This window comes from Manis javanica, chromosome X (assembly GCF_040802235.1).
Source record: "Manis javanica isolate MJ-LG chromosome X, MJ_LKY, whole genome shotgun sequence".
NCBI classification, from domain to species: Eukaryota; Metazoa; Chordata; class Mammalia; order Pholidota; family Manidae; genus Manis; species Manis javanica.
The window spans coordinates 64,346,618-64,372,343 of record NC_133174.1 but is presented as its reverse complement, the minus strand read 5'-3'; the positions used below and the strand labels follow the sequence as shown (position 1 = coordinate 64,372,343).

Sequence of the window (25,726 nt, the reverse complement as noted above, 5' to 3'; positions counted from 1 at the left end):
ATTGGTCTTGCCACAAATCTTGCCCCCAGAGGAGTCAATGACCAACTATCCAGTTGGCGTGGTACCATCTGGTAGTGACAGGGTCAAGCCCCAATAGGTGGCACCCCTGTCAGCACAGACAACTATAGTGGAAGGCTCCTGGGTGATCACAAGCCATACTGCCTGCAGCTCAGCCCATTGCCTGCTCTTCCACTCTCAGTCCTTCCATCCATATTTTCTCAGTAGTAGGATGGAAAGCTATGGCCCTCCATTTTGGGGGCTTCCCACGACTGAAGCCATTTGTATACCAAGCATCTTCAGGTATAGGGGCTTTTCCCTCCTGAGATCTGCTACCTGTGTTTCAAAAGCAAGTTCTTCCTGCTTTCCATTGGTATACGCCATTGGCCCCAATAAGTGCTGGAGTTCTCCACTTAAGGGGCTAGTGGAAAAGTTGCTAAGCTGCTATAAATACACATTCCACTTGGCCAGTGAAGGCATCTGTGCCACAACACTGTGGCTTTTGGGTCTAATCTAGCACCCTTCCCACGATGGACTAGGTAGTTATTACCTTCATTGGAGCTCTTCCAGTGATGGGCTCCATAGCCAGCAAGGCGTGATTCACAGCAGCCAGTTTCTTCTCTATCAAGGTGTATTGGACCTCTGCTCCTTTCCATACTTGTGTGTCACCAGAAGCCAATAGATGGGTGCGTCTTTTCAAGACACACTGCAAGAGGCCCCATCCGTAATCATTTTTGGTTACATGATCATCTAGCTCCCAGGACCTTGATGAGTCCATTACACTCAAAGCCTTCACAGCCTAGACTTCTCACTAAGCAGCTGCACATCTTTCATCCCACCTGATGCCCTTTCATACCAAAGGGTTAAAGGGCTTCAGAATTCGTGCCAGGTCGGGCTAAACACTCTGCAGTAGTCCAAAAGACCCAAAAACTCTTGTAGTACTCCTTCAGTGGTATGGTTAGAGAAAGCTTGGTGCTTGTATATGACTGCTTCTGGGATAACTTAAGTTTTACCCAATGAGACAAACCCCAAGAACTTTACTGACAAACCAGGTCCCTGAACCTTGGTGCTGTTCACAGCCCATGCTTTCTCCTGTAGATGTTGCAGCAGTCTAGGAACTGCCCCTTCTAAATCTGCAAGAGAATCAGGAATGAGCATAATATCATCAGTGTAGTGATACAGCTGCACCATTTGGGGTTTCTTCCATGTGGCCACGTCCTGGGCTATAAGCCCATGACATGGTGGGACTGTGGAGGTATTCTGGTGGGAGGACAGTAAATGTCTGCTGCAGGTCTTCCCACATTAAGGCAAACTGTTCCTGGCTTTCCTGTGCTATTTCAATAGAGAAGAAAGCATTAGCAAGTTACACAACATAATGACACTTCCCTAGTTCGTGACTGAGGGCTTCTTAAGGGCTGCTAGAGAGGAGATAGCAGCATGTAAAGGAAATGTGACTTTATTCAATTCCTTCTAATCCTTCGTCACATGCCCTGTGCCATCTATCTTTTTCACTGGTCACACTGGTGAATTAAAAGGGCTATGAGTGGGCTTTATGATGCCCATCTTCTCCAACTCATGTAGTGTTTCTCCAGTTTCCTTGTGTACCCCAGGCAATTTATACTGCTTAGTATTTTTCACCCACTGAGGTACAGTCAGAACCAAAGGTGGGTGCTTAGCATGTCCCCTCAGAATTGCCTTTACTGCACGTACCCTCAGTCTGAACTCACCTGCAGTAGTTGTAGCCACAGTCCCTGCAGAATATCCAACCCCAAAATACGTTTAAGGATGGGAGAAATGTACTCAGTATACTCCTTTGAGGGTAAACTCCCTGTCCCCATTAGGATGTGGGCTTTCTTCACTCTGATTGCCTCCCCACCATAGCCAAATATCCCAGCAGGGGTTCTAGGAAAATGCTCAGGGTTGCCATAAATCAGAACATTGAGCTCCTTTGTCCATCAGAGCCAGGGCACGTATGTCCACAGGGGACCAATGAATTGCTAATTCTACATGTGGCTTCCCGTCTCAATCACGTCCCCCCAAGGTGGGGGCCTTGACCTACCGCTGAGTCAAGCCACAACTCCCAATCTTCCTCCTGTGGGCGTGAGGGCCCTTGCAGAGCCTGAGACCTCTCCTCCAGGATGTCTTGCAGAGACACAGGCCTGACATGTGTCTTTGCGTCGGGCTTCTATATCCTTGACCTCAGGAGCTGAAACTGATGCTCTTAACTGTAATTGGTGACACAGTTCTAACAAGATTCTATTAGTCTTCCTGTCAAGTTTTGCTTTCACTACCCTGGCCTTTATCAAATCAACCCTCATCTGAGTCCTCGAAACCTTCATGGGGCCCTTTCAGTCTCCTTTCAGTCATAACCCATGCTTCTTTCTGTGCTCTTATTGTTTCACCCTCCCCCAGATCTGCTAAAGTACAAGTAGTCTCACTTCTGGGTTGTCTTATGTGAGGGGTAAGAATAGTCAATAGGGACCCAAAGAGAGAGGCACCTGATTTCTCATTCCTGTCCTCACTGGGGCCCTGGGGGTCCATATTACTGATATATTTTTCATTTCCAACTCCCATAACACCTACTGGAGCTCTGCATACATTTTCAAGCTAGTGAGTACATATGGTAAATCACCCTGATTATGCCAAAATGCCCTGATGGCTGCTGTCAGCAAATCCAGAAGCACCTGATACCCTGCGGTGTGACAGGCTCTTTTCAGCCACTGCCAGAGGGTAAGGTGAGTCATCAGCGAAGTCAATCTACCCAGTTCAGTACTTGACATAACAATTTTTTCAACCCCAATAGCCCAAAGACACAATGGAATGTAGGCAGAGGTTCTGTGGGCTTCTGTCAAAACTAGATTCTCAAATCCACCAATTTATCCTGGGCATCAGCAGAGCAGAGAGTGTTCCACAGTCTGGGGAGGGTAGTTGTGTTTTTATTTTCGTAATTCCAACTGTACTGGCTTTTAATACATGAGGGGCTCGTGACTCAGGTGGTTGCCTTGGCATCAGTTGTGTCCTTGGCCGCAACTCCTCCCACTCCCCCATCGTCTTCTGGTTCCTATCCAGGGCTGAAGGCACCACTCCCACATCCTACCCCATGGCCTCCTGTCGCTCAGTTTCTCCACCTGTTTCTTACATTGCTGCTAGCGTGTCTTTTAAAAGTATTGCAATCTTTGTACTCACTTGTTATGTTCCCTTAAGTGCTTCTCATAGGTCATTGCCCAGCTCAACCAAGTGAGTGCCAAAGTACGTCTCTGGTCAGTAAACTTTTCCAATACCTTGAGAATTTACCTCCCCACAGTTCTTGCCACCCTGCAGCTGCTCAGTCCTACTATGCAATACCATATCTCATGAAGAGCCAATTCTATGTCTTCAAGTTTCTCCACACTCCTCCAATTCTTGTTAAGTGCCCAGACATCCAGGAGGCACTTTACCCTGGACCATTTCCCAACTAGGCACTCTCCAAATTGAAACCACTCAAATGGGTGGTTCCCAGGTGAAGCTGGAATATCTACAGGGGCATCTCCAGCATCCACCAGGGGGTTTCTGGATATCTCCCCACCATATCTAGGGGCAGCCTGCCAAACGTTGCAGTCATGAGGACACATTTCAAGTTCACCAATCCTGCTGAGTACTGCCAGATGTAGTTCTAGGGAAGATTGATCCCAGCCCTGGGGTGAATAAACTAGTGGGACCAAAATCAGTCAAGAGAAAAACTAGATTGGGGAAAACCCATTTATTGCTCAGAAGAGGGCTGTCTCCATTCATCCCCTCTAGCCACCCCTCTCCAATCTCTCCCTTTCTGGTTTGTGCACACACCTCTTGGCCACCCCTTTCCGTGGAGACATCATGGGTGAGTATGTGATTACTGTTGGGTAGCAGTTCAGTTATACTGCAGATGGGAGGAGAGAACAGTCTCTCTCCCCCAGGGCTGTGGGAAGAAACACCTATTGATAAGTAAATGGGCTAAGGCCAGGCAAGAGATTTTGGAATTATTAAAATTTTATGCCACAGTTGTTCAATTTATTGGCATATAATTTTTCATTGTATTGTCTAATCTTTCTATTTCTGTGACATCTATTCTGATTATTCCTTTGTTTCTTATTTTGCTTATGTGTGTACTCTTTCCTTTGTAAGTCTACCTAGGGTATAATCATTATAAATATCTATGCACCCTGGTTTCATTGATTTTTTTTTCTATTGTTTTATTCTTGTCCATTTTATTTATTTCTGCTCTGATCTTTACTATGTGCCTCTTTCTACCACCTTTGGGCTGCTTTTGTTATCTCCTAGTGTCTTTATATGTGAGTTTAGACTTTTTGGTAAGTCTGTATTGCTATGTACTTCTTCAAACTGGCTTTGCTGCATCCCACTTACTTAAGGCTCTAGAGCTTTTTGTTTCCTTTGTGTCTGTGTATTGCTTGTTTTTTGTTTTAATTTCTTCATTTATCCATTGATTATTTAGAAACATGTTTTAGCTTTCATGTGTTTGTAAGCTTTCCTTGTAGGCTTTTTTGTTTTCTTTGTTTATTTTATTTCTAGTTTCATACCATTGTTGTCTTGAGAAGATCCCTGATATAATTTCAATCTTTTCAAATTTATTGAGGCTCTTCCTATGGCCTAGTATATGATTATTCTGGAAAATTTTTTGTGTACAGTTGAGAAGAATGTGTATCCTGCTGCTTTTGGATGGATTGTTCTGTAGATGTCTGTTAGGTTCAACTTTTCTAATGGATTGTTCAGTGCCTCTGTGTCCTTACTTATTTTTTGTTGGTTGATCTGTCTTTTGGTGTGAGTGGTGTGCTAAAGTATTCTAAAATGAATGCATTGCATTTTATTTCACCCTTTAATTATGTTTGCATTTGTTTCACATGCATAGGTGCTCCCATGTTGGGTGCATAGATATTTATAATGATTATATCCTCTTGCTGGACTGTCCCCATTATGATTATGTAATTTCCTTTTTTTTCTCTTCTTTGTTTGTTTTGAAATTTATTTTGTCAGAATTAACTACTGCTTCTCCGTCTTTTTTCTCCTTTTTTTTTTACATGAAGTGTCTTTTTCCATCACTTCACTTTTTTTATTCATTTTGTTATAATTAATCTACAATTACATGAAGAACATTATGATTACTAGACTCCCCCCTTTACCAAGTCGCCCCTACAAACCCCATTACAACCACTGTCCATCACCGTAGTAAGATGTGGTAGAATCACTACTTGTCTTCTCTCTGTTGCACATCACTCCCTATGCCCCCCACACATTATACATGCTAATCATAATGCCCCCTTTCTTTGTCCCTGCCCTTATCTCTCCCTTCTGAGCCATCCTCCCCAGTCCCTTTCCCTTTGGTAACTGTTAGTCCATTCTTGGGTTCTGTGATTCTGCTGCTGATTTGTTCCTTCAGATTTTCTTTGTTCTTATAGTCCACATATGAGTGAAATCATTCCGCACTTCTCTTTCTCTGCCTGGCTTATTTCACTGAGCATAATACCCTCTAGCTCCATCCATATTGTTGCAAATGGTAGGATTTGTTTTCCTCTTATGGCTGAATAATATTCCATTGTGCATATGTACCACATCTTCTTTATCCATTCATCTACTGAAGGACACTTAGGTTGCTTCCATTTCTTGGCTATTGTAAACAGTGCTGCGATAAACATAGGGGAGCACCTGTCTTTTTCAAACTGTGCTGCTGCATTCTTAGGGTAAATTCCTAGGAGTAGAATTCCTGGGTCAAATGGTATTTCTATTTTGAGCTTTTTGAGGAACCTCCATTCTGTTTCCACAATGGTTGAACTAATTTATATTCCCACCAGCAGTGTAGGAGGGTTCCCCTTTCTTAACCTCAACAACATTTGTTGTTGTTTGTCTTTTGGATGGTGGGGATCATTACTGGTGTGAGGTGATATCTCATTGTGGTTTTAATTTGTATTTCTCTGATGACTAGTGATGTGGAGCATCTTTTCATGTGTCTGTTGGCCATCTGAATATCTTCTTTGGAGAACTGTTTAGCTCCTCTGACCATTTTTTAATTGGATTATTTGCTTTTTGTTTGTTGAGGTGTGTGAGCACTTTATATATTTTGTATGTCAACCCTTTATCAGATCTGTCATTTATGAATATATTCTCCCATACGGTAGGGTACCTTTTTGTTCTATTGATGGTATCCTTTGCTGTACAGAAGCTTTTCAGCTTGATACAGTCCCACTTGTTCATTTTTTATTTTGTTTTCCTTGCCCGGGGAGATATGTTCATGAAGAAGTCGCTGATGTTTATGTCCAAGAGATTTCTGCCTACGTTTTTTTCTAAGAGTTATATGCTTTCATGACTTACATTCAGGTCTTTGATCCATTTTGAATTGACTTCTGTGTATGTGGTTAGACAGTGATCCAGTTTCATTCTCTTACATGTAGCTGTCCAGTTTTGCCAGCACCATCTGTTGAAGAGACTGTCATTTCCCCATTGTATGTCCATGGCTCCTTTATCATATATTAATTGACCGTATATGTTTGGGTTAATGTCTGGAGTCTCTCTTCTGTTCCACTGGCCTTCGGCTCTGTTCTTGTGCCAGTACCAAACTGTCTTGATTACTGTGGTTTTATAGTAGAGCTTGAAGTTGGGGAGCGAGATCCCCCCCACTTTATTCTTCCTTCTCAGGATTGCTTTCGCTATTCAGGGTCTTTGGTGTTTCCATATGAATTTTAAAACTATTTGTTTCAGTTTGTTGAAGAATGCTCTTGGTAATTTTACAGGTATTGATTTGAATCTATATATTGCTTAGGCAGGATGGCCATTTTGATGATATTAATTCTTCCTAGGCAGGAGCATGGGATGAGTTTCCATTTGTTAGTGTCCTCTTTAATTTCTCTTAAGAGTTTCTTATAGTTTTCAGGGTATAGGTCTTTCACTTCCTTGGTTAGGTTTATTCCTAAGTATTTTATTCTTTTTGATGCAATTGGGAATGGAATTGTTTTCCTGATTTCTCTTTCTATTAGTTCATTGTGAGTGTACAGGAAAGCCACAGATTTCTGTATCCTGCAACTTTGCTGTATTCTGATATCAGTTTTAGTAGTTTTGGAGTGGAGTTTTTAGGGTTTTTTATGTACAATATCATGTCATCTGCAAATAGTGACAGTTTAACTTCTTCCTTACCAATCTGGATTCCTTGTATTTCTCTGTTTTGTCTAATTGCCCTGGCTAGGACCTCCAGTACTATGTTGAATAACAGTGGGAGGAGTGTGCATCCCTGTCTTTTTCCCGATGTCATAGGAAAAGCTTTCCGCTTCTCACTGTTCATTATGATGTTGGCTGTGGGTTTGTTATATATGGCCTTTATTATGCTGAGGTACTTGCCCTCTATACCCATTGTGTTGAGAGTTTTTATCATGAATGGATGTTGAATTTTGTCGAATGCATTTTCAGCATCTGTGCAGAGACCCTGTGGTTTTTGTCCACCTTTTTATTTATGTGGTGGATGATGTTGATGGATTTACGAATGTTGTACCATCCTTGCATCCCTGGGATGAATTCCACTTGGTCATGGTGTATGATCCTTTTGATGTATTTTTGAATTCAGTTTGCTAATATTTTGTTGCGTATTTTTGTATTTACATTCATCAGGGATATTGGTCTGTAATTTTCTTTTTTGGTGGGGTCTTTTCCTGGTTTTTGTATTAGGGTGATGCTGGCTTCATAGAGTGAGTCAAAGTATTCCCTCCTCTTCTTTTTTTGGAAAAGATTAAGGAGAATGTGCATTATATCTTCTCTGTCTGTCTGGTAAAATTCCTTGGTAAATCCATTTGGCCCAGGGGTTTTTTTCTTGGGTAGTTTTTTGATTACTGCTTCAATTTCTTTGCTGGTAATTGGTTTGTTTAGATTTTGTGTTTCTTCCTTGGTCAGTCTTGGAAGGTTGTATTTTTCTAGGAAGTTGTCCATTTCTTCTAGGTTTTCCAGCTTGTTAGCATATAGGGTTTCATAGTAGTCTCTAATAATTCTTTGTATTTCTGTGGGGTCCGTAGTGATGTTTCCTTTCTCGTTTCTGATTCTGTTAATGTGTGTTGATTCTCTTTTTCTCTCAATAAGTCTGGCTAGAGCCTTATCTGTTTTGTTTATTGTCTTGAAGTACTAGCTCTTAGTTTCATTGATTTTTTTCTATGGTTTTATTCTTCTCAGTTTTATTTATTTCTTCTCTGATCTTTATTATGTCCCTCCTTCTGCTGACTTTAGGCCTCATTTGTTCTTCTTTTTCCAATTTCGACAATCGTGATGTTGTACTATTCGTTTGGGTTTGTTCTTCCCTCTTGAAATATGCCTGGATTGCTATATACTTTCCTCTTAAGACTGCTTTTGCTGCATCCCACAGAAGTTGGGGCTTTGTGTTGTTGTTGTCATTTATTTCCATATATTGCTGGATCTCCATTTTAATTTGGTCATTGATCCATTGACTTATTTAGAAGCGTTGTTGTTAGGCCTCCATGTGTTTGTGAGCCTTTTTGTTTTCTTTGTAGTACTTATTTCTAGTTTTATACCTTTGTTGTCTGAAAAGTTGGTTGGTAGAATTTCAATCTTTTTTAATTTACTGAGGCTCTTTTTGTGGCCTAGTATGTGGTCTATTCTGGAGAATGTCCCATGAGCACTTGAGAAGAATGTGTATCCTGTTGCTTTTGGGTGTAGAGTTCTATAGATGTCTGTTAGGTCCATCTGTTCTAGTGTGTTGTTCAGTGCCTCTGTGTCCTTACTTATTTTCTGTCTGGTGGATCTGTCCTTTGGAGTGAATGGTGTGTTGAAATCTCCTAAAATAAATGCATTGCATTCTATTTCCTCCTTTAGTTCTGTTATTATTTGTTTTATATATGCTGGTGCTCCTGTGTTGGGTGCATATATATTTATAATGGTTATATACTCTTGTTTGAGTGAGCCCTTTATCATTATATAATGTCCTTCTTTACCCCTTGTTACTTTCTTTGTTTTGAAGTCTTTTTTGTCTGGTAATAGTACTGCAACACCTGCTTTTTTCTCCCTGTTTGCATGAAATATCTTTTTCCATGCCTTGACTTTTAGTCTTTGCATGTCTTTGGGTTTGAGGTGAGTCTCTTGTAAGCAGCATATAGATGGGTCTTATTTTTTTTATCTATTCAGTGAGTCTATGTCTTTTAATTGGTACATTCAGTCCATTTACATTTAGGGTGATTATCGATAGGTATGTACTTCTTACTATTGCAGGCTTTAGTTTCATGGTTACCAAGGGTTGAAGGTTAATTTCCTTATTATCTAAGAGTCTAAGTTAACTCACTTAGTATGCTGTTACAAACACAATCTAAAGGTTCTTTTCTGTTTCTCCTCCTTTTTCTTCCTCCTCCATTCTTTATATATTAGGTATCATATTCTGTACTTTTTGTCTGTGTCTTGTTTGACTTTGGTGATAGTTAATTTAATTTTGCATTTTTTTAGTACTTCGCTGTTCTACTTTCCTTACTGTGGTTTAATTACATCGGGTGACAGCTATTCAACCTTAGGAACACTTCCATCTGTAGCAGTCCCTGCATAATAGGCTGTACAGTTGGTTTGTGGGAGGTACATTCTCTTAGCTTTTGCTTATCTGGAAATTGTTTAATCCCTCCTTCACATTTAAATGATAATCTTGCCGGATAAAATAATCTTGGTTCCAGGCCCTTGTGCTTCATGGCATTAAATACATCATGCCACTCCCTTCTGGCCTGTAAGGTTTCTGCTGAGAAGTCTTATGTTAGCCTGATGGGCTTTCTTTTGTATGTGATCTTATTTATGCCTCTGGCTGCTTTTAACAGTCTGCCCTTATCCTTGATCTTTCCCATTTTAATTACTATGTGTCTTGGTGTTGTCTTCCTTGGGTCCCTTGTGTTGGGAGATCTGTGGATCTCCATGGCTTGAGACACTATCTCCTTCCCCAAATTGGGGAAGTTTTCAGCAACTACCTCCTCAACAACACTTTCAATCCCTTTCTCTCTCTTCTTCTTCTTCTGGTATCCCTATAATGTGAATATTGTTCTGCTTGAATTGGGTACACAGTTCTTTCAATATTCTTTCATTTTTAGAGATCCTTTTTTCTCTTTGTGCCTCAGCTTCTTTGTATTCCTCTTCTCTAGTTTCTTTTTCATTTATTGTCTCCTCCACCGTATCCAACCTGCTTTTAATACCCTCCATTGTGTTCTTCAACAATTTGATCTCTGACCTGAATTCATTCCTGAGTTCTTGGATGTCTTTCCATACCTCCATTAGGATGTTGATGATTTTTATTTTTATCTCCCTTTCAGGAAGAGTCAGGAGGTCCATATCATTTAAATCTCTCTCGGGAGTTGTATTAACAATTTTACTCTGGGCAAGGTTCCTTTGCCATTTCATGTTTCTATATGCTGCCCTCTAGTGTCCAGAAGCTCTATTCTGGAGCTGCTCAGCCCCTGAAGCAGTGTCGGGTGTTGCAGGGGAGCGGTACTGGTGCCTGGGGTAGGAAAGAGCTGTTGCCCACCTCCCGGCTGCTGTGCCTGTCTCCACTGCCTGAGCCAGTGGGCCGGTCACACAGGTGTAAGCTTTTGTCCCAGAACAGCCGGATATGGATCCCTGCTTTCCGCAAGGAGCTGGAATCCCAGTTTCCCCAGGAACTCCACCTGTCCTAGCTTTCCAACCCTGTAATCAGAAGAGTATGATGAAAGCACCATGAAATGTAGGTTTGTGCTCCCAGCGCACATCTCCGGAGCTAGGTATTCAGCAGTACCAAGCCTTGTACTCCCTCCCTGCTCAGTTTCTCTTCCTCCCGCCAGTTAGCTTGGGTGGGGGAAGGGCTTGGGTCCCGTGCAGCCACATCTCTGTACGTTACCCCATTCAGTGAGGTATGCTCTTTTCTCCAGGTGTATGCTGTCTGGCGCCGTCCTCTTTCCTGTAGCTCTCTCAGGATTATTTGCGCCAACTGTATTTTCTAATTGTATCCAGTTGTAGGAGGAAGCCTCTGTCTCTCCCCTCACTCCACCATCTTTAATCCTTTTTCCATCCCTTTACTTTTAGTCTATGTTTGCCTTTGGCTTTGATGTGAGTCTCTTGTAGGCAGCATATCAATGGGTCTTGTTTCCTTAGCTGTTTTTCTATTCTTTGTCTTTTTTTTTGGTATCATTAATCTACAATTACATGAGGAACATTATGTTTACTAGACTCCCCCGTTCACCAAGTCCCCCCAACATACCCCATTAGTCACTGTCCATCAGCATAGTGAGATGCTGTAAAATCACTGCTTTTCTTCTCTGTGTTGCACAGCCCTCCCCATGCCCCCCCCACATTATACATGCTAATCGTAAGGCCCCCTTTCTTCTTCCTCCCACTTCTCCCTCCCTTCCCACCCTTCCTCCCCTGTCCCTTTCCCTTTGGTAACTGTTAGTCCCTTCTTGGGTTCTGTGATTCTGCTGCTGTTTTGTTCCTACAGTTTTTCCTTTGTTCTTATACTCCACAGATGAGTGAAATCATTTGGTACTTCTCTTTCTCCGCCTGGCTTATTTCACTGAGAATAATATGCTCTAGCTCCATCCATGTTGTTGCAAATGGTAGTATTTGTTTTCTTCTTATGGCTGAATAATATTCCACTGTGTATATATACCACATCTTCTTTCTCCATTCATCTCCTTATGGACACATAGGTTGCTTCCATTTCTTGGCTATTGTAAATAGTACTGGGATAAACAAAGGGGTGCAACTGTCTTTTTCAAATTGGGCTGCTGCATTCTTAGGGTAAATTCCTGGAAGTGGGATTCCTAGGTCGAATGGTATTTCTATTTTGAGCTTTTTGAGGAACCTGCATACTGCTTTCCACAATGGTTGAACTAATTTACATTCCCACCAGCCGCGTAGAAGGGTTCCCCTTTCTCCACAACCTCGCTAACATTTGCTGTTGTTTGTCTTTTGGATGGTGGCGATTTTTACTGGTGTTAGGTGATATCTCATTGTGGTATTTTTATCTTTTGATTGGTGAATTCTGTCCATTTCCATTTAAGGTAATTAATAGTACGTGCCATTCTGTTCATTTTTTTGGTTGTTTTTTTATAGCTCTTCTGTGTTCAATCCTCTCTATATTCTCTTGTTATTCATGTTTTTTTTAGTGTTATTTGTTTCTTTTTTTAATTTTTTTTCTATCTATTGTTTGCTTTAGTTTTGTGGTTTTCAAAGGTTCAAGGATAGCCTCTTACTATATGAGTTTATCCTAAATTGCTGATTATTCTGTTGTTTACACAATCCTAAAGTACTTTTTTTCTTCTTCCTCCTTGTCCACACTTTTGTATTAGATGTCATTGCCTCCCCCCGTAGCCATGTATCCCAGGAGGGGTTCAAGGAAAATGATCAGGGTTGCCATAAATCAGAACATTCAACTCTTTTTTTTTTTCTGTGTCCCTTGTCTGGTTTTATATATTGTTGATTTTTCTTGTTTTTTTAAATTTCATACTTGCTTGGAATTACTTGGTCTACTACCATTAGTGTGGGTTTATTTTCACTGCTGAAAGAAATTTAGACTTAGGGTCATTTCCATCTACATAAGTCCATTTTACAGACATTGTAAGGCTGGCTTAGCGTTGGTGAATTTCTTCAACTTTTGTTTATCTGGGATTTGTTTAACGCCTGCTTCAATTTAAATGATAATCTCGCTCTGTAACAGATTCTTGGTTGGAAGTTCTTCTGTTTCAGTACATTAAGTGTATCATGCTACTCCCTACTGCCCTGTGAGTTTCTTCTGAGAAGTTTGCTGACAACCTGATGGATTGTCCTTCATAAGTAACCTATTTTCTCTCTCTGGATGCTTTCAATACTCTCTCCTTATCCTTGATCTTTGTCTTTTAAATTATTTTATGTCTTGGTGTTTTCCTTGGGTTCCTTTTGTTAGGGACTCTCTGAACTTCTGTTACCTGAGTGTCTATTTTCTTCCCCATATTTCATTAATTTGCACAGAATATTTTTATCCCTTTGTGTCTGTCTTCTCCTGGTACCCTTAGTATCTGAGTATTGTTCTGTTTGGATTTGTCACACAACTGTCTCATCATCTTTCATTCCTTGAGAACCTTTTCTTTTTTTTGTACCTGAACTTTTTTGTGTTCCTGTTCTCTAATTTCCCTATGATTTACTGTTTCCTTGGAGTATTGTAATCTACTTTAAATCCCTCCATTATATGGTTCATTTCAGATACTGTATTCTTACGCTCTGAGTGGCTATTTTTCAGGTCTTCTGTCTCTTTGTTGAAGTCCTCCCTGAGATCTTGAATATTTTTCCTGAAGTCTGTAAGCATGATTATGACTTTTATTTTGAAATCTTTATCAAGAAGATTGGTGATCTCTCATTTATCCCTCTTTCTGGGGTTATGTCCTGTAATTTTGTGTAGAGCATATTTTTATGCCTCCTCATTTTGTCTGGTTTTCCATGTTTCTTCCTTTTTATTAGATTGCTGTGCTAATGCTTCTTGACTTACAGAGTAGTATTTTTATGAAGAAGATGTCCTGTGGTACCCAGAAGCTCAATACTATTTATTCCCCAGTGCTTGTTTTTACTTAGCTATCTCCTTTCTTGTATAGTGAGCTTTGCTGCCTTTTTATCTTCTGTAGAGTTCTGAATTGGCACCTGCAGAGTGCTTGGCCATTGTCTTTTTCATCAGCACAGGAGTGTCTACTGGGCTCATTGCATACGGGGCTGTCCTCTACCTCCCCTGCAGCATTGGTGGGGTTGTAGGGTAAGTGGGGTGGGCGGGCTGACATGAGGCTCTGCCCCAGTTGGATATGCAGCACCAGGTTTGGCCACCCATGGAGAGGAAGGAGCTCTTGGGGCTTGCTCTTGCAGGTACCTGCAAGTTGCACTGAAACAGAGCCAAGAAAGCTGGACCAAATGGGCTCATTGCCAGCAGTGCAGGCAAGTCGGAGCATTGCCAGCAAGAGAGATGGTATATCTGGGGTGCCCGAGGTTTTTCAATTTCTTGGGTGAGGGTGGGCTGTGGAGATATCCTCCAACTGCTCTTTGTCCTGAGGAGAGAGTTCCATCCATCCTCGCTCCTCTGGCACCCCTCCCAGTCCTTGCAAGTCTTGGAAACTGCTGCTCCTGCTTTGGGTGTCAGGTCTCATAGAGTGTGCCTGTCCTCCACAATCAGATGGAGTCGCAGCCTTCCAATGTTCTACTAGTCCTTACTTTCCAGTCCTGCTATTCAACAGATCCCCATGTTTTGTGGGTTCATGCACCTGGATCAGAATTCCAGGGATGTGTGTGCAGCACTCTTGAGCTCCTAAGCGCTCCCCACTGTGTTTTTCTCCATCCATCCTGTAGGCTTGGGTGGGGTGGAAGGGCTTTAGTTCCACCCATTATCAGTTTTGACACTTTACCCTTTTCTGTGTTGTCTTCTTCTTCTCCCGGTGTAGGTGGTCTGTTCTGCTTTCTTCAGGTTGTTTTCAGGTTAAGTTATGTTTGCTGTATTTTCTTCTTTGATGTGTTTTTTGGAGGAGGTTTCCACCTTTCTACTCTGCCATCTGTATATGTGTCCCTGATTTTTTAATATTTTGTTGAGAAATTTTTGCATCTATGTTCATTAGGGATATTAGCCTGTAATTTTGTTTTTTGGCTTTTCGGTGTTTTTGGTTTTGGTATCAGGGCAATGCTGGCCTCATAAAATGAATTTGTATACTTTCCTTCCTCTTGAGTTTTTTGTAATAGTTTGAGAAGCATAGGCAGGAATCTTTCTTAAATGTTTGATAGATATTTATTCTTCATAGTAGAATTCAACTGAAGCCATCAGTTCCTGGATTTTTGGTGGGGGGCTTTTTGATTACTGGTTAAATTTCATTAGTAATAATTGTCTGTTCACATTTTCTATTCTTGATAGTGCCCTGCAAGTTTATATGTTTTTAGGAATTTATCCATTTCTTCTTGATTGTCCAGTTTGGTGGCATATAATTTTTCATACATGTCTCTTACAATACTTTTTATTTCTATGGTGTTGGTTTATCAATTTTGTTTCTCTTTTCAGAGAACCAGCTCTTTTTTTTATTGATCTTTTTTATTGTTTTTTTCATCTCTTTCATGTATTTTCACTCTGATTTTAGTATTTCCTTAATTCTGCTAACTTTTAGATTTGTTTTTCTCTTTTTTTTCTCATTTTCTTAAGTGTATGGTTGTACCATTAGAGATTATTTCTGTTTCTTCAAATAGGCCTTTAATGCTATACAGTTCCATATTAGAAATCCTTTTGGTTCTTTCTGTAGATTTTTGAAAGTTGTGTTTTCATTTTTATCTATCTCTATGTATTTCTTACTTCCTCATTTATTTCTTCATACACACATTTTTCTTTTGATAGTTATGGAAACTTGTTTTTTGGTGTAATAAGATCTTCTTTGAGAATGTTTCCTATCTACTTAAAATGAATGTGTATAAAGTGTGTCATATAATGCCCCTGTTTCCTTAAGTTTCTGCCTTGATGATATATCCATTGATGCAGGTGGGGTGTTAAAGTCTTCTTTTATTATACATTGTCAATGTCACTCTTTATGTCTGTTATTATCTGCTTTGTATATTTAGGTTCTCTGTTGGATACATAGATGTTTACAGTTGTATCCTCTTGTTGGATTGATCGCTGTATGTCTGTGTAATGTCCTCCTTTGTCTCTTGTTACAGCTCTTCAAAGTCTGTTTTGTCTGATATACATGTTGCTATACTAGTTTTTTTTTTTTCTTTTCATTTCCATTTTCATTGAGTATCTTTTTCTATCCTTTCATTTTAAGTCTCTTTCGTTAGGTCTGAAGTAAGTCTCTTGTAGGCAGCAGATAGATGGGTCTTTGATTTTTATTCATTCAGTCACCATGGAGCATTCAGTCCCTTTACATTTAACATAAATTCTGATAGTTATGCACTTATTGACATGTTGTTGTTTTCTGATTCTTTTGGTAGTTCCTTTATTCTCTTGCTCCTTCCTATGTGGTTTGATGATTTTTTTTCTTTTAGAGTTATACTTGGATACAGTTCTCTTTATTTTTTTGTGTATCTATTGCAGGTTTTGGTTTGTGGTTACCATGAGGTCCATATATAAAACCCTTTGTATGTAACAATCTGTTTTAAGTTGATGATCCCCTAAAGCACTGTTTTTACTCCCTCCCTCCATCCTCTATATTTTTGATGTTATTCTTTACATCTTATTATTTTGTTTATCACTTAACTAATTCTTATACCTATAATAGGTTTTAATACTTCAGTCTTTTACCATTCATAATAGCTTTAGAAGTGATTGATGTTAATGCTATGTATTCGGTTTTACGGTTGTAATTTTATTTTAAATTTTCTGGTTCTTTTTTGCCTCATGAGATCCCTTTAATATTCCTTATGAGGCTGGTTTAGTGGAGATGAGCTGATTTAACTTCATCTGCTGGGAAAGTATCTCTCCTTTAATTTTGAATGATTACCTTAGTGGTGGAGTATTTTTGTTTCTAGGTTTCCTTTCAGCAGTTTGAATAAATTCTGCCTCTCCATTCTTGCCTGCAAATATTCTGCTGTTAAAGTAGCTGTTAACCCTATATGGGTATAGGGGGTTCCCTTCTATGTATCTGTTTGCTTGTTCCTTGCTGCTTTTATAACTCACACTTTAAAAAAAATTTTTATTAAGGTATTATTGATACACACTCTTATGAAGGTGTCACATTAAAGAACAATGTGGTTACTACATTTACTCATATTATCAACTCCCCACCCATACCCCAATGCAGTCACTGTCCCTCACTGTAAGATGCCACAGATTCACTGTTTGCCTTCTTTGTGCTACACTGTTTTCCATGTGACCCCCCACACCATGTGTAGTAAACATAATACCCCTCAATCCCCTTCCCCTTCCCTCCCACACCCCGCCCCATTGGTAACTGCTAGTTCCTTCTGGGAGTCTGTGAGTCTGCTGCTATTTTGTTCCTTCAGTTTTGCTTCGTTGTTATACTCCACAAATGAGGAAAATTATTTGGCACTTGTTTTTCTCCACCTGGCTTATTTCACTGAGCATAATACCCTCCAGCTCTATCCATGTTGTTGCAAATGGTAGGATTTGGTTCTTTGTTAAGGCTGAATAGTACTCCATTGTGTACATGTACCACATTTTCTTTATGCATTCATCTACTGATGGACACTTAGGTTGCTTCTGTATCTTGGCTAATGTAAATAGTGCTGTAATAAACATAGGGATGCATATGTCTTTTTCAGTCTGAAAAGTTGTATTCTTTGGGTAAATTCCAAGGAATGGGATTCCCAGGTCAAATGGTATTTCTCTTTTTATTTTTCTGAGGAACCTCCACATTGCTTTCCACAATGGTTGAACTAGCTTATATTCCCACCAGCAGTGTTAGGAGGGTTCCCCTTTCTCCGCATCCTGGCCAGCATTTGTTGCTCTTAGTCGTTTCAGTGGTGGCGATCCTTACTAGTGTGAGTTGATATCTCATTGTGGTTTTAATTTGCATTTCCCTGATGATTAGTGATGTGGAGCATCTTTTCATGTGTCTGTTAGCCATCTGAATTTCTTCGTTGGAGAACTGTCTCTTCATATCCTTTGCCCTTTTGTTAATCAGGTTATTTGCTTTATGGGTATTGAGGCATGTAAGTTCTTTATTTATTTTGGATGTTAACCCCTTTTCGGATATGTCATTTCAAATGTATTATCCCATACCATAGGATGCCTTTTTGTTCTGTTGATGGTGTCCTTTGCCATACAGAAACTTTTTATTTTGATGTAGTCCCATGAGTTCATTTTTGCTTTTGTTTCCCTTGCTCGAGGAGATGTATTCAGGAAGAATTTGCTGGTGCTTATATTCAGGAGATTTTTGCCTATGTTGTCTTCTAAGAGTTTTATGGTTTCATGACTTGCATTCACGTCTTTGATCCATTCGAGTTTACTTCTGTATATGGGGTTAAACAATAATCCAGTTTCATTCTCTTGAATGTAGCTGTCCAGTTTTGCCAACACTAGTTGTTGAAGACACTGTCATTTCCCCATTGTGTGTCCATGGCTCTTTTATCATAGATTAAATGACCATTTATGCCTGGTTTAATATCTGGACTCTCTATTTCGTTTCACTGGTCTGTGGGTCTGTTCTTGTGCCAGTACCAAATTGTCTTGATTACTGTGGCTTTGTAGTAGAGCTTGAAGTTGGGAAGTGAGATCCCCCCTGCTTTATTTTTCCTTCTCAGGCTTACTTTGGCTATTCGGGGTCTTTTGTGGTTCCATATGAATTTTAGAACTATTTGTTCCAGTTCGTTGAAGAAATTGCTGTTGGTATTTTGATAGGGATTGCATTGAATCTGTAGATTGCTTTAGGCAGGATGGCCATTTGGACAATATTAATTCTTCCTAGCCAAGAGCATGGAATGAGTTTCCATTTTTTAATGTCCTCTTTAATTTCTCTTAAGAGTATCTTGTGGTTTTAGGGTATAGGTCTTTCCCTTCCTTGGTTAGGTTTATTCCTAGGTATCTTATTCTTTTTGATGCAACTGTGAATGGAATTGTTTTCCTGATTTCTCTTTCTGCTGGCTCATCATTAGTGTATGGGAAAGCAACAGATTTCTGTGTATTAATTTTGTATCCTGCAACTTTGCTGAATTCTGATATTAGTTCTAGTAGTTTTGGGGTGGAGTCTTTAGGGTTTTTTATTTACAATATAATGTCATCTGCAAATAGTGACAGTTTGACTTCTTCTTTACCAGTGTGGATACCTTGTATTTCTTTCCTTTCTCTGATTTCCATGGCTAGGACCCCGTGTGGTTTATTCTTATCTCCACGTGTATGCAGTTTGGCCCAGTGCTCTTTCCTGTTGCTCTATCAGTATTAGTCATGTTAATTAAAATTTCGTATTGTATGCTGTTTTAGGAAGAAGCCTTTGTCTCACATATTACACTGCCATGTGTACTCCTCTCCTCCCTGGTAGAGTTTTAATTCCCTCATTTTAAGGAGTTCCTCTCAGCCAAGAAGCTAGCAACTTCTCCATTGCCAGCTACTGTCCTAAGTGAGGTGTCTGAGGATGGCTGATCTACCAATGGTCCAATCTATGGACTTGGATCAAGTTGGGTTGCAACAGCAGCCGCACTGGCCCTCTTCCCTGATAGAAGCTGCTTAAGCCCCAAATCTGCGAAGCCTGCCATTGACTAAGTCATCCCAACTTATAACTCACTCTTTATCTTTAATGTTTGACATTTTCTTCATAATTGTTGGTGTGTATCACTTGGGTTCATCTTACCTGTGGCTCTTTGTGCTTCCTGGACCTGGATAAATGTTTCCTTCTGCAAGTTAGGGATGTTATCTACCCCTTTGCCTCAGTCTTTTCTTGGGACCCCTATAATGTGAGTATTACTACAGTTGATGTTGTCCTTGTGGTCCCTTTTCCTATCCTCTTGTTTTAAATTTCTTTGTTTTTTTGCTATTCAGCCTGGATGATTTCCACTATCCTTCATTCTTGATGGTCAGTGATGCATTCTTCTGTGTCTTCTATTCTTCTGTATTAGTTAATTAGTTTTGTGTGTATTTTCATTTTAATTATTCTTCAGTTCTGGTGGTTCATTTTTATATTTTCTACCTCTTTATTGAAAGGATCCATTTTTATTGACATGTCTTCAACATATATATGGGTAGTGTGTATGCATGTCTGTATTTGCGTATGGTTAAACATGATGTTCTGTTAAATATGTTTTCCTGTTATCAGTATATATTAGTTTTATTAGTCAAAAATCTATATTTTACAGTGCTTCTTTATCTCATTGGGTATGTTTCAAAAATATATAAATTTTGGCATAGAAGCCACAGGGGCATAAATCTGCAAAGAAGTAAAAAGCTAACCTTTTCAAACAATATGGCTTCTCTGTCATTTACCAACTTTACATTTCCCTGTATGGCCCCAGAAGATGACTGGTTAGCCAGAGATGGGTAAGATTCCTCAAGGGAGGAACAACCTAAGACAGGCACAGTCGCAGGGGGGCCATCAGGTGAGAAATCGGGGAACAACAGTGGTGAAGCTTAGAACCTCCCCCCCCCCCCCCTGTTTTGAGAGAAAGCTTCTGCATCTGTGGATGTTTTATTGCCCTTGTCTAGCTTGGATTAGCACATAGTCTACAGGCACACACATGATCATCTACAATTGCTCTCTTACAACACTAAACTATGTTTTCTACCTTTATCTTGTATCTACCTACCACTTCAGCATTTTATTAAAAATAATAATAATAATAATAAAGGGAGAAATGTGGGATCCACATATAAATCAAGTATAAAAATCAAACGAATATTCATATTTGACCTGATTGTTTATAGTTCATAATGCGTGATCAAAACTGAAAGTTTCTGTGATGAATGCCCTTGTACTGTTCACCATGTAAGAACTTATTCACTATGTAAGAATTCATTCACCATGTAAGAACTTGTTCATTATGCTTCAGAAGATTGGAGACTGACGAGAATTAGGCTTGAGATGGATTAATGATTGTGCATTGAGCATTGACCCCCCTATACAGAATTTTATTGTTGTTAACAACCATTTGATCAATAAATATGAGAGATGTCCTCTCAAAAAATAAATAAAATAAAAATATATCAATTTACTATACCGCCATGAGTGAATGGACTTGTCCTATGCTGTGGTATACTTGTTGTATTGTAGTTATACTTTCCCCTTTGTTAATGGGTAAAAACATTTTTGATTGTTTTAATTTGTGTTTTTTTGACCACAGTTAAGGCAGTAGTTTTCTATGTGCTTACTCATCATATCTAATTTTATAAATTCTCTTCAGTAAACAGTTGTTTTAACCATCAGTCAGTTTGGTTTATCTTTTGAATGATTACTACTATTAGTAACTACTACTACTAGTAGGATTGCTGTGTATTTGGCATTGAACTAGTTTCAAGGTGTGTTACAAGAAGTCGTGTATTAGAGGGATCAAACACATATGTGTCATAGTAGAAGTAGATACAATTTGCTATGTGATGTCAGGTGATAATATTAAGTAGTCAGTAAGCTTAATTACTGTGTGATTACAGGTATTGTTTAAAGTCTTTTTCTCTTACATTAACTCGTTTAATACACAACAACGCTTTGTAATAGTTACTCAGATTGTTACTACTTTTAAAGATAAAGACATTGAAGTGTAAGGAGTTTTATTTGCTTGCCCTTATTCAAAATGCTAATAAATGGTGAAACTGGAATTAAACTCAGGGAGTCTGAATCTTGTCTGTAGTTTTGATTACTAACCTATACTGACTTTATAAGCTTTTGTGTTGAATTCACAGAAGTGGTAATACAGATTGTTCATTTGTATTGTCATAGAAAGGTGAACATGTTGAAATACTTTTTCAAATCTTCATATTCCACTCAGTTATGATTTCCATATTAACTAATTATCCTGTTTTAAGTAAACAGTTAATGCAAGTGTGACTCCATATTCTCACTTTTTTGTCCATCTATATCAAATTTTCTTTCGGTGTGTATGCCCTTTAAGTATGGTTAAGTAATTAATGTGTCTGAAAGCATTTTTTAAAGAAATTCACTAAATATAATTAAAATGGTTGCTGAAAGATACAAATCTCCGTTATGTCAGCCTGTTTGAATGTTAAGACTAGGGTGTTACAGGAATTTTGCTTGGAGGATATATAGTAGCATTATATGTAAAGTTAAATAATTGTAGTAAAAATTACTTGTGATTAAATTATAAATACATAGTAAATATGAATATGTTATGAGCACTTAATCCTTTCATGTTATAGTATCAGTGTAAGTCGGGTAATATTTCATTTCACTGTTTCTAATTTGGTATGTCTGATAACTATTAATTTATATATGTTTATTTGTGGAGAGACCATAGAAAAGTTTTTGCCACATTATAGTAGTTAATAAATACTTGTTCATTGAATAAATGTAATATGTGTCTCTGGTTTTATATGACCAGTATCAACTTATTAGTAAGGGGGAAACCTGGTCACTTATAAATTTGAATAAATGCAAGCTTCATGAGCAAAGTGCAAATTAATCATATCTTTTTACAGTATGATAGTATTCTAATCAAGGAAATATTTTAAGAAATTTACATGTAGATAAAATACTTTTTAAAGTTCCTTTGCTGTTCAATATCTCTTGGAAGTAAATCTGTGGTGAATTTATTTGTAATAGAATGAATTACACCTTGTTTAAAAAGTGTTTTGCTGTGTAAATAGAATATATATAACCAGTTCTTAAATAAAAATCAAGGAAGATAGTACTAGCAGAAAAAATATATATAAAATCTCTTTTTTCCTTTCTTGTTAAATTTTCAGGTGAAGGGAAGTGGCTTCGAAACATTGACTATTACCGTTTAGATGGTTCCACTACTGCGCAATCAAGGAAAAAATGGGCTGAAGAATTTAATGATGAAACTAATGTGAGGTAGGAAACATTTTCTGTATGTATAGTTTTTTTAAAAATCATGTTAAATTTACATAGAATAAAATTAACTCTTCAGTGTATATTCTATAATTTTTGCCAAACAGAAGATATAGTCAAGATAAAAAATGGTTTCATCATCCTTCAAGAAATCTTTTCATGGAATAATAAAAAAAATTTGGAGCCTTTTGAATCTCACCTTTTTCACATAGCAAAATGCATTTGAGGTTCATCCATATCATTGCAGATGTCAATACTATGTTCCCTTTTATTGTTGAATAGTATTCCATTGTAAGGCTGTCTTATAGTTTGATTAGCCATTTCAACATTTCAACTTAGGACACATTAGAGTTGTTTCCATGTTTAGAAATTAAAATGGAAGCTCCTGTAAAAACTCATATATCACATATATTGAGACACATATTAGCGATTTACTCAAGTGAAATGAAAATCCTAGAGTGCAATTGCTGGGCTGTATGATAAATTCATGTTAAGCTTTGTAAGAAACCACCAGTTTTCCAAAGTGATTGTACAGTTTGTGTTCACACCTGCAATGTATATCAGTCCCAGTTGCTTTGTGTCCTTGTTAGCACTTGGTATTATTGTGTTTTTAAAAAATTATTTTACCCATTCTAATAGTTATGTAATGGTGTCTCATATGATTTTAATTTGCATTTCCCTAATGATAATTCATCTTGAGCATCTTTTCATATGCTTATTGTCTACTTTTCTACCACCTTTGGTGAAAATCTCTTAAAGGGTTTTAAAGTTAAGAAATTATTCCTGATCTCTTTATATATTATGGAAATGTAAATACTTCAAAATTTTGTTGGTGTAGGGTGTGTTGCATGTGTTCATTGATGTTGCTAAAAGGTGTTGGTAATTAACAGACTTGAACTGAATTTGGAAGAGAAAAATTTATATATATACATATAAACATGCACACTCAAATACACATGTATGGTAGCATGGCTTTTAAGAAAGGATCAAGAGATGGAGTTAGTTTAATGACAGGAGAATGAGGGATGCCTTAATAAATGTGTTAAAGTATGAAAGATACTATACTGAGTGTATAAAACATTTTAATTCTAGCTGATCCTGAACTAAACACAGGGTTAAGACTAGAGAAATTGCAGTTAGACCACAGGAAGAGTAATTTGATTAATTACTCAAAACCTGTAGTCTAGGAGAGCCTACAAAACGGATGCTTTGAATATAGTAAAAGTTATAAAAGCATTTGATTAAATAACTGTTTAAGAATATGGTTATATTTTGAAGTCTGAAGGTAACTTTTTTTTGCTTTTTTTTTTAAATTTTGCTATCATTAATCTATAATTACATGAGGAACATTATGTTTACTAGACTCCCCTGTTCACCAAGTCACCCACAAATACCTCATTAGTCACTGACTATCAGCGTAGTAAGATGCTGTAAAATCACTACTTGTCTTCTCTGTGTTGCACAGTCCTCCCCATGCCCCCCCCACATCATACATGCTAATCGTGAGGCCCTTTCTTCTTTCCCCCACTTCTCCATCCCTTCCCACCCATCCTCCCCTGTCCCTTTCCCTTTGGTAACTGTTAGTCCTTTCTTGGGTTCTGTGATTCTGCTGCTGTTTTGTTCCTTCAGTTTTTCCTTTGTTCTTATATTCCACATATGAGTGAAATCATTTGGTACTTGTCTTTCTCCAACTGACTTATTTCACTGAGCATAATACCCTCTAGCTCCATCCATGTTGTTGCAAATGGTAGGATTTGTTTACTTCTTATGGCTGAATAATATTCCATTGTGTATATGTACCACCTCTTCTTTATCCATTCATCTACTGATGGACACTTAGGTTGCTTCCATTTCTAATAATGCTGTGATAAACATAACAGTGCATCTGTCTTTTTCAAACTGGGCTGCTGCATTCTTAGGGTAAAATCCTAAAAGTGGGATTCCTGGCTCAAATGGTATTTCTATTTTGAGCTTTCTGAGGAACCTCCATACTGCTTTCCACAAAGGTTGAACTAATTTACATTACCACCAGCAGTGAAGGAGGGTTCCCCTTTCTCCACAACCTTGCCAACGTTTGTTATTGTTTGACTTTCGGATGGTGGCGATCCTTACTGGTGTGAAGTGATATCTCATTGTGGTTTCTATTTGCATTTCTCTGATGATTAGTGATATGGAGCATTTTTCATGTGTCTGTTGGCCATCTGAAGAAGCACTGTTCAGCTCCTCTGCACATTTTTTAATTGGATTATCCACTTTCTGTTTGTTGAGATGCATGGGCACTTTATATCTTTTGGATGTCAGCCCTTTATTGGATCTGTCATTTATGAATATATTCTCCGATAGTGTAGGATGACTTTTTGTTCTACTGATGGTGTCCTTTGCTGTACAGAAGATTTTCAGCTTGATGTAGTCCCACTTGTTCATTTTTGATTTTGTTTCCCTTGCCTGGGGAGATATGTTCATAAAGAAATCGCTCATGTTTAGGGTTAGACAGTGATCCAGTTTCATTCTTTTACATGTAGCTGTCCAGTTTTGCCAGCACCATCTGTTGAAGAGATTGTCATTTCCCCATTGTATGTCCATGGCTCCTTTATCATATATTAATTGGCTATATATGTTTGGGTTAATGTCTGGAGTCTATTCTGTTCCACTGGTCTGTGGCTCTGTTCTTGTGCCAGTACCAAATTGTCTTCATTAGTGTGGTTTTGCAGTACTGCTTGAAGTTGGGGAGCAAGATCCAACCCACTTTATTCTTCCTTCTCAGGATTGGTTTGGCTATTCGGGGTCTTCTGGTGTTTCCATATGAATTTTAGAACTATTTGTTCCAGTTCGTTGAATAATTCTGTTGATAATTTGATAGGGATTGCATTGAATCTGTCGGTTGCTTTGAGCAGGATGGCCATTTTGACAATATTAATTCTTCCTAGCCAAGAGCATGGGATGAGCTTCCATTTGTTAGTGTCCTCTTTAATTTCTCTTAAGAGTGTCTTACAATTTTTGGGGTATAGGTCTTTCACTTCCTTGGTTAGGTTTATTCGTAGGTATTTTGTTATTTTTGATGCAATTGTGAATGGAATTGTTCTACTGATTTCTCTTTCTATTAGTTCATTGTTAGTGTATAGGAAAGTCACAGATTTCTGTGTGTTAATTTTGCATCCTGCAACTTTGCTGAATTCCAATATTAGTTCTAGTAGTTTTAGAGTGGAGTCTTTAGGGTTTTTTATGTACAATATCATGTCATCTGCAAATAGTGACAGTTTGACTTCTTCTTTACCAGTCTGCCTGCCTTGTAATTCTTTGTTTTGTCTAATTGC

The 25,726-nt window shown here is 38.5% G+C and overlaps 1 protein-coding gene across 7 annotated transcripts in view; it reads left to right on the top strand.

Annotated features, from left to right (window-relative positions):
- The window catches only part of ATRX (ATRX chromatin remodeler), a 304,745-nt gene that overhangs the window by 225,887 nt on the left and 53,132 nt on the right, over positions 1–25,726 (top strand). For all 7 annotated transcript variants that reach the window (XM_073227652.1, XM_037021777.2, XM_037021775.2 and 4 more), the window contains one exon: positions 22,307–22,415. In XM_073227652.1, the coding sequence (XP_073083753.1) occupies positions 22,307–22,415 (109 nt within the window). The remainder of the gene's footprint in view (positions 1–22,306; positions 22,416–25,726) is intronic.